Genomic DNA, 9,822 nt, shown 5'->3' on the forward strand with positions numbered 1-9,822 from the left:
AAATAAACTTTTATGTCAAATTGACCTACTAAAATAAAATAAAAAAATATAGAATATAGAGAATGAGTTGAAAAAGATGTTGAATTAAAATTAATATTGATAAAGCTCCGACATCACCCATATTGACTACAAAATCAATGAAAATGGAAATAATTAACAATATAAAATTTATTCTTCATTTATTGCCTAAATCAAATGCAACATAAAATACTATAGGAGAAAAAAAATTATAGAATCACAAATTAATTTTTATTTTTATTTGTAATATCCGTGTAATAATAATAATATTATTATTAATAATAAAAAGCAAAAACTTGTGTGAGACGGTCTCACGGTCGTATTTTGTGAGACATATCTCTTATTTGAGTAATCTATGAAAAAATTATTACTTTTTATACTAAGAATATTACATTTTATTGTGAATATCGATAGAGTTGATCCGTCTCACAGATAAAGATTCGTCATACAGTCTCACACTAATAAAAATAATAATATCAATAACCTAAATTTGAAAATCTCAAATTTGTAAGTGATTAGGTATGGGCGATTAATTAAATATTTTATCTCAAGCAATTAATAATGAATAAATTTTAAAAAATGAAGGAAAAAAAGGAAACTTCTTCTCTCTCAAACTCAAAAATGTATCAGATATATATGTGTATATATATATATATATTTCAACAAATAAAAAAAAAAAAAATAAGCATTGCATTCAGATTTCATACGATCGTCGCTTGCCCGGAGAGAAAAATTCAGATTTCATACTGATCGTCGCTTGCTCGGAGAGAAAAATTCAACCTGTGTTATTGCATTAACTTGTCGTAGAATTGACAGTTTTTTATTCGCGTAAAATTCTGATATACACGGTTGTTTTATATATTTTAGAATTTAGATGATCAAGTAGGGTTTGGATTGGGATTCCGAATTTTGTGAATTAGGGGGATCAAGGGCGTGTCTGTTGGCGGGCTCTTGGAGTATTTTATTTGGCTGAAGCTTGATTTTTTAATCGAAGAGTGATACATTGGATTTCAGAATTGGGGATGAATTAGGGTTTTAAGCTTTTGGTGTGGGGATTGCGATTAGTTTTTCTTATATGGGGAGTTGGGCAAGTGGGCCTGGAATGATCCAAGCGCCAGAGCTTGAAGAAGGAGAGGCTTGCTACTACAAGGATGATAGAAGAACGGACCCTGACATTGCTCTCTCTTACATTGTAAGAGTTCATTTTCTGCTGTTGACAATCACTACTGTTATTAAGATAGAAAAAGGAGTTATCTTTGAGTGAATTGGTGCATATGGATGATGACTGATCCTAGAATGACTGCTATGCTTTTTTAATTAAATGGACTAGGGGTTGTCTCTGAAATGCTTAATTGAAGTTTAACTAGTAGGATTGAATAGTTGAATCACTTAACCTCCGAGGCTCGAAAATTACTTTCATCTTTTTACTTTTCTGAGTGGATTGAACGTGCTTCTGTTATTATGAAGTGTGAAGTTCTGAGGTTGTTTGAAGAAATCTAATGATAGCCTATTTTTACGAGGTGGAAGTTGAAAATTATGACTCTTATGATCTGTTGACACTACGAAATATCAATGATCATTTGAAATAAACCGTTGTTTTATCTAACTTTTGACAGTGTCAACTAAACAATTTGCAGCTAATGAGCTTATCTCCTACGTTTTCTTTATGCAAACTCATTTTTCATTAGGTCTCTGCTAATACGTGTTTGATGGTGATGATGAGCTACTTTACAGCTCTGTAGTACTGCATTTCCTATCTTGGATTGATTCATACTCTTATGATCTTGATACCTTGCTCTCGTAATCATGCCCACTGATGGCAATACTTAATGTTTGAATCTCTATTATTTTAGGGAGACAGGGTTCAAAGTTTACTTGGCCATTTTCAGAAAGATTTCGAGGGAGGGGTTTCGGCGGAAAATTTGGGTAGGTGTCGTTTCTATGAGATTTTGTTTCCTTTGTTTCATATCGGAAAATATTGACCACACATCTGAACTTTTGTTGCATTCGTAGGGGCAAAATATGGTGGATATGGTTCATTTTTACCCATGCACCAGCGTTCTCCTTTAGTACTGTCGCAACCAAAATCCCCCCGCAAGGTTCAAAATTTCCGCGGGCCGCCTAGATTTCCTGATAATTGTCTTCAAGAGGTACAAACAAATTGCAAATATTTCTTGTTTTCTGATTAGTACGTATTTACTCAGCTTTGTGGTTTGTGTAAACCTCTCAGGGTTTTTCCCCTAATTCTACCCAGCTAAGTGATGCGCCTGCCACTCTGAGGAATGTATTTTCCTCTTCCCCCTGTATTTTTCCGTCCCAAAACTTTAAAGTTTCCACTAAGGATTCGTCAATCAAAGAAAACACATTTGATTCTTCTCATAAAGATGCTGAGGCTTTTACTGCAAAATCTGAACTTCGTCCAAGTAAGTCAGACAATCCAACAGAGCAGAGAACACTGAAGGTTCGTCTTAAATTGGGTTCAGAGATGGTGGCACAATATAATGCTGAAATACACAGTCTCGGGCTTACATCTCCATCTTCGTCCACTGAATATTGTCCTGAGGAGAGTGCCGGAATTAAGCTTGAATATGGTGAGACTCCTTATGTATCTCCTGCAAATATTCTTCAGGTACTATTCATTTTCCCGACTGCAGTGACTGCAACAATTATTAATGCGACCACTTTTTCATTTATATCGATTCTTGTTCTTCTACTTTGGCTATTTAGAGATTATTTAACAGGTATCATCATAAACCTAAGGTTTTCTCTGATGGTTATCAAATGATTTCTAGTAATATCATTCTAGTTGATATATTGTGTCATTCAGCATTAATTTCTGAATCTTTTCGAACAGATAATGACTTCGTTCCTAGTTTCTGGTGGTTCTCTTCTTTCACCTCTCTGTGAAGATTTTCTGAGCTTAGGCAGAGATACAGAATCTTCTGCAAGAAGGGAGTACAAGATTAACTCTGGGAGTTCTGCCATCTCCCTTGGGTTTGAGAACAAAGATATTGTAAAGGAGAAAAGAGCAAAATCTTCTGATAACTTTGAAAATTTTGAGAAGTCTGAAAACGAGTGTATACCAGATCTGAATGATTCAAAGAAGAAGACTTCAGGAAATGAGACCCTGGGATGCAGACTTCAGCCTCTCAATGGCTTGAACTCAAGACCTTTATCTGATGCAGTCTGCAGCACTAATGAGCCTCTGAAAGAAGCTGTTAGGCCACCTGATGTTGTTAGGGGCTCTGAGATGGATGTCCCACCTGATAATGTTAGGGCCTTTGAGAAGGATGTCCCACTGAAGAAGAGGAAAGGAAGTAAAGATAGGTTGAATGGAAGATCAGCGTCAAGTGATTTGGTCGAGAATGCTTCATTAGGCTGTACAGCAACCCAAAGTTATAGTAAGTATGATCAGAAAGAATCCAGATGTAGTGATGGACTCAAGTTTGGTGAAGATCTAACAAGAGTTTCTCAGAATGATATTTCAGTTAATTATGGGCAGGATAGCAGGAACAGAGTTAAATCTTACTCTGATGTTTCTGATGGTGAAAGTGTTAAAGTAGCCATGAATAAGTTCAGCTTGAAAGTTGGTATGAAAGTTAAATCTGGTGAACACGATAATTTAGGGTTATCTTTTGATGTAAATAAGTTATCTGTTGATAAAAATCCAAAAGCCACTCAAAATAGTGCGAAGTTGGCCTCAAAATCTGCTGATATTTTGAGGGATGGTGGTTGTGCAGCACCGAAAGTCAAGAACAGTGGAAAGAAAAAGAATTTGGTGAATCCCAAGCAGAAAGATGTGCTAGATACCAGTATTGAACATATGGATAACCCTAAATGTTTACTAAAAAGGCCTTCTGGAGACAGGTCAAAGAACTCTAATCCTGATGCTGCGAAGGAAGAGACTGGATATACTGCTAAATTTAAGGGGAAATCATGTAATAAAACATACGCAGACAAGAGTTCTTCTGAAACTCATGTGATTGAGCCTTCTGCTGAAGCCATACCTTTTAAGGAAGGAGTGATCACTGGGACAGAGGGGACAGTGGTGGATCCTGTATTAATACAGGAAGATTGGGTTGGCTGTGATCGTTGTGAGAAATGGCGTCTTCTACCATATGGTACAAAGTCTAATCAACTGCCGGAGAAGTGGATTTGCAGCATGCTTAACTGGCTGTAAGCTTCTTTCTTGATTTGATAGCTCTTGATTGGACTTTATGTGTTTGCATTTTATTTTGTGTAGACAGATCCATTTGCTTCAAAAGGAAAACATAAATGCTCTTTAGATTGGACTCTGGTGCGGTAGCTCATATCACATATAATTAAATGTATGCAACAGTTCATCATCTGGAAAAAACTACGCATAAAATATTGTCAATAGAAAATATTTAAGTAAACCAATTCAAATTTTAGACAGCTGTCAACTCCATTAAATAGTCAAATTTGATGTGAATTTTTGGGAGGAGGTATTTTGTTTCTATCGCCACTTGTGTTCAGTGCTGTAGGTGCCTTGGATAAACTCTCTCCTGTCAATGTTCAGCACATGCATATGACCAAAGTCTTTTTCTCATTACGTATCTGTTCCAACGTACATTATTTTCTAAAATCAACTGTAATGAACCCTAACCTTGAGATAATTTGTATTAATCCTCAGTCCAGGAATGAACAGTTGTGACGTTGGTGAAGACGTTACTACAAATGCCGTCCGTGCTTCATTATCAGTTCCTATCCCCGAAAATCACTATAATGCTCAAGCACATGCTGACACATCCATGCCTGTAGTGGCTTCAGTTGGTGCTCATCATTTTACTCCCAACCACCAGAATTTTACTTCTGATAAAGTGGCTTATCAAGCTAAGAGGCGAAGTTTGAAAGAAAGTTCAAACACTGTTAGCATGAGCTATCCGGCCCCGCCTAATATTGTTCAAAAGAAGTTCCAACGCCATTCCATGAATAGCACGAAGTTGAAGGAGGTGAACCAGCCTTTTGCAGGACCAGAGGCAACTAAAGAATGCAAAGTACAACATCCAAAAAAGTCAGCAATTGGCATAGGCAAATTGAACAAAAGAAAAGATGAGAATATGGGTGAAGGTATGTCATTTGTCCATGCTGTTAAATTTTGTTTCTGTCTTAATTATGAATTTGTTTATTTGATTTTCGAATATTTAATTCTTGCAGATTTTGTAAACCTGAGAAAAAAAATCAGGAAAGAATCTTTTCAACATGTTCAAGGGACGGTGAAAATGATTAAAAGTAAGGATGCTCTAAATGTGGACAATTTCCAGGTTTCCACTAGAAACCTGGATTGGCTTGACCACGATTTGAATTCTGATTTACCCCATAAGGAATCTGTAAAGGAGGAGAAGAAATTAAGTTTACTAAAAGATTCAAGCTTTAGAGAAAAAGGTAGTCTTCATATTCATGTGAAGAAACCGAAAGACCAGATACAGGATTTACCAGATGGTCAGATTTTTAACATAAATGCAAGTAGTAGAAAAGAAGTATCTATAAAGAAGAGAAAATTCATGGATTGTGACAACAGAGAGTATCGAGAAGTGGCACAGCAATCGATAAAAAAGGAGGAGAAGGATATTGATTTTCAGAGAGAACAAAAATCTGGAGTGTCTCAGATTGATGATGAGTTCAAAAGAAGCAAGGGTGGTGACTCATCAAAAAGAAAGGTTACGAACGCTAGAGTTATTTTGTCAAGAGGTAATGAAAAATCAACTAACACTGTTAAGGAAAAAGAACAGTCAAAGAATATTAAAGTGAAGTTACCACAGTCAAAGAATCTTAAGTTGAAGTTACCACTGACCAAGGAGGATATAGATGAGCTGAGAAAGGATTTGGGGTGTGTTTCGATGGCTGCCACTTCAAGCTGCTCCAAGATTTCTGACTCCCGTAAAAATGGAGTTGGTTTTATGGACCAGGTCAAAGGCTCACCGGAGGAGTCAGTTTCCTCATCTCCTGTGAGGACGCCCTATCTGAATCAGGTCTTACCAGTTACATCGGAGAGTGCAGGTAAGATTGGTTCTAGAGTAAATGAATTTTCTGCAATGGGGAGTGGGAAGAAATCTTTGGGCGTGAATAGAAATTCTGACTTGGGGATAAAGCGGAAAGGGAAAACCACTGGCATCCTTAACGTTGAATCCTTTAAAAACACCGCTGATTTTCGAGAAAGTATTGACGTGGAAATACCTGCCGTGGAAATACCTTGTGGTGAACATATATCAAGTGGCAACCAACCTTGTGAATTTTTAGAGACTCCTTTGGTTGATAACAAAAGCGGTATCTTGGAGCAATGTGGCCAATGTCCCCCCAGATTACTTGTTAATTGCATTCATAGAAAGGTGGAAATGAGCACGGACTTATCCAAAGCATTTTCACCTCAACAGAGTTCTGGAAAGAGGAATAGAACACAGTGGTGATAGGTTGGCAGAGAAGGTTTCTGATCCATCTACTGGCTCAGAAATTTTGGATTTAAAGGAAAAACTGAAAGAAGAGATAGATGTTGATGACAACTATCATGTGCAGTGTGAAGTGTTGAGTAATGTGAAACGTTCATTCTCAGACGAGTCTAGCATAAAATCTGTTCATCACGGAAAATCTGCTGCTCTAGAAACAAGCTTTCTGAATGAAAATGTCTTCATTCTTCCTCTCTCTACTGCCTTAAAAGAAGCTCAAGATGCTTTGAAAAAAGCTGAACAACTTAAATCTCACGCCGATCTGATCAAGGTCTTTTTAGATTGCATCTTAATCTGAGGATGTTTGTTTATGGTCTTTCCAGATTGCTTGTTAATCTGTTTGCGTCTCCTTTTTAAAAAAAATTATTTTCTTGGAAGTGTCAATTATTTGATTCATTTGATGTACAATATCCTTGTGCTTTGCCATGCTTGTTTGAGTTGTATGCTAATTCAGGATCTTCCTTGTTCACTTTTTTACTTTTTCTCTAAATAACTTTTGCAGAACTCTGGTTTTGGTTCTGAAAGTAACTATGAATACTTAAAAGCTGCTCTTAAGTTTCTTCACGGTGCTTCACTTTTAGAGGCCTGCAACGGTGAAAGCATAAAAGATTGGAAGACTAATCTTATGCAAGTCTATGGTACTGCTGCCAAACTTTGCGAGTAAGTATATGGGTTAATCGTTAGTTACTTCCGCAATGTGATATTATTTAATCAATTTTTTTTTGTTTTTGGGTTTTTAATTGCTCGTTGAACATGGAATACTAATGTTCAATCTCCAAACTTGCATGCTAAAATTAGCTATGAACATTTGGTATAATAAACTTGTATCTATAGAGGAGTGAATAGTTGATTTGATTCTTCAAATTGCTATATTGAGGTGTCAAATGTAAGGGGGGGACCGTTCTTTAAGTTTTTGCCCTGAGAAGGAGATTATGAGACTAGGGGAGTTAATTATTAGCTTTCTGATGATACTTTGAAGTTGAAGTACAGATTAAAGTATTTTATGAGTATAACAAGCTTGATGTGGAATAAGATGGTCGTTGATTTTAGAATCGTTCAATATCTTTCATTGTCTCGAAGCTTCTTTCTTAAGGGCTATTTTCTAGCTTCACAATAAACTTCATTCAATTTTCAGAACCTGTGCCTATGAATATGAAAAAAGCTGTGAACTGGCTGCTGCTGCTTTGGCCTATAAATGTGTGGAAGTGGCTTATCTGAAGATAGTATACTGCAAAAGCAGTGGTACACACCGAATTTGGCGCGATTTGCAATCAAGTATGCAGATGCTTCCTCAAGGTATTGTATTTCCAATTTCAAACGTGAATTTTTCATTATATTGGCACCAAGGTGTGTGTTCACATTCAGGAAACAAATCTTGTACAATAAAGCAACACTCGTACTTGCTGTTTTGATCTGAAGACCAATGAAATAGAATTACTTGATAACTAATTTTTCCCACTCTGTTCTGATTGATTTTTTTTTCGGTGTTTGAATTGATTCCATGCGACACTTGTGGACATCAGGTGAATCTCCATCATCTTCAGCATCTGATATTGATAACTTCAACAATTTAGTGGTGGCGGAGCGGGCCGCTTCATCTAAGGGCAATGATTTTCATGCATTGAATCATGTTATGGTTCCCCGCAACCGCTCGAACCTTTTTCGGCTGCTTGACTTTGTAAGTCGATTGACCCTTGTTATGCTATTTGCATCTATTTTTTGTAGCGATTGTTTTCATTTGACTATGACGACCGGTGATGATGTGGAACTATGCTGGGGTACTTGGCTCAGTGGCTGAACTTTTTCATTACTAGATATATGGCTTCCTGAAGTCAATCAAATAGTTCATTCCACAGCACTGCTATGGTCAAAATATGCTAGTTTACCACCCTCCACATAATTATTATATTATTATGTTTTGCATATCTTAAATAAACTAATAAATGTTGCGAATTTTGCTGGGGTAACAGCAGGAGATATACCCATACATTTCATTCGACTCTATATGGTATTGGTCATCTGGAAAGTGGCAAACATTGCTTGCCATTTCTTGGGGTACTAGCAAACGTTTGCACGCAATTAAGTGAATTTAAATATAAATATTTATTTATATATAAAAAAATTTTGTGTGGAATATTATGAGAGGTTTTTAAAGTTAATATTTGAAGTTTTATTTTATTGCATTGCATTTGTTGCATTAAAAAAATAACGATATTGTGGAAATGAGTATTTTAGGAAAAAATTTTGGTGTATCATGAGACACCAAAGAGTGCTCTTGCTTTATATATAGCATAGATATTGTAAAATATTCGGGTCACGGATTGGTCATGGGGTCGATGTTGATAGTATGCGTCATTCTCTATCATCTTTCATTCAGTACATCTGGGCTGTAAAATTTAAATCAGTGTTCTTTGCAGACGAAAGATGTAAATTCTGCCATGGAAGCTGCCAAAAAGTCGCTAGATATGTATAAAGCGGCTTATGTTAAGTTTGAGGAGTCACAGAATAAAGAGGCCATTGCTTCTGTCAAGAGAGTTATTGACTTCAGCTTCCATGATGTCAAGGAGCTTATAAATTCCGTGTGGCTTGCATTTGATGCCATAAACCGCCAAGCTCCCAGTCGCACCAGAGAATAATCACTTTTAATGCCATCAACCGCCAAGCTGCCAGTCACGCCAGATAATATTCAACTGTACAGACGTGCTTTATACCAGTGTAAATCCCGAGCAAGCGCCCTGATTTGAAAGCAAGCTCTTGTGAGCTTATTTCAGAGTCCAGTTTTGATATTTGAGGTCAACAGAATACATTGTAGCTAGGAAGAGATTATCATAGAGAAGTTGGGCATATAACCGATCCATTCTAAATGGAAGCTTAACATTTTGTTCATGTATGCTGTCATCGTTTTCTTCTGTATATAGAAATCGACGTTTTACAAGAGTTAAGTCCCATATAATTGTAAATCGAATTTTGATCTTCAATCTTGTTTTTCCCATGTATGGAAATAGAGAACTGAATATCAAAGGCTCTCTGCATCTTACATTATTGAATGTGAATTCTCTCTATTTTATACACATATTCTTTACAGTGGCAAATATAGGATGTGATCTGCAAAAATAATTTTATGCTTTTAAATTTTTATACTCCTGAGATAATCAAACAAATTTAAATAATTATTTGATAATTAAATTAAAAAATACAATGAATGTTTAACTTCTCACTAAAATATAAATAAAAATAAATATTTCGATGCACTCAGGGTCAAATTCAATTTATTAATAAATTATATAAAATTAAATTTGTAACTGGAAAATGATTTTCGGTTTCGGTTTTGATTTTGGTT

General features: G+C 36.0%; 1 protein-coding gene across 1 annotated transcript; it reads left to right on the forward strand.

Annotated features, from left to right (window-relative positions):
- The first annotated feature begins 700 nt into the window (after positions 1–700).
- LOC140830751 (cysteine-tryptophan domain-containing zinc finger protein 3-like) lies at positions 701–9,521 on the forward strand. Its single transcript, XM_073194221.1, is given in 12 exon segments — positions 701–1,210; positions 1,872–1,944; positions 2,032–2,168; positions 2,249–2,647; positions 2,873–4,194; positions 4,673–5,109; positions 5,197–6,435; positions 6,437–6,753; positions 6,985–7,142; positions 7,618–7,778; positions 8,006–8,160; positions 8,900–9,521. Coding segments are annotated over 12 exon segments (4,734 nt in total). The 5' UTR covers positions 701–1,093; the 3' UTR covers positions 9,119–9,521.
- The last annotated feature ends 301 nt before the right edge of the window (positions 9,522–9,822 follow it).

This window comes from Primulina eburnea, chromosome 4, assembly GCF_022965805.1.
Source record: "Primulina eburnea isolate SZY01 chromosome 4, ASM2296580v1, whole genome shotgun sequence".
In the NCBI taxonomy this organism is placed as follows: Eukaryota; Viridiplantae; Streptophyta; class Magnoliopsida; order Lamiales; family Gesneriaceae; genus Primulina; species Primulina eburnea.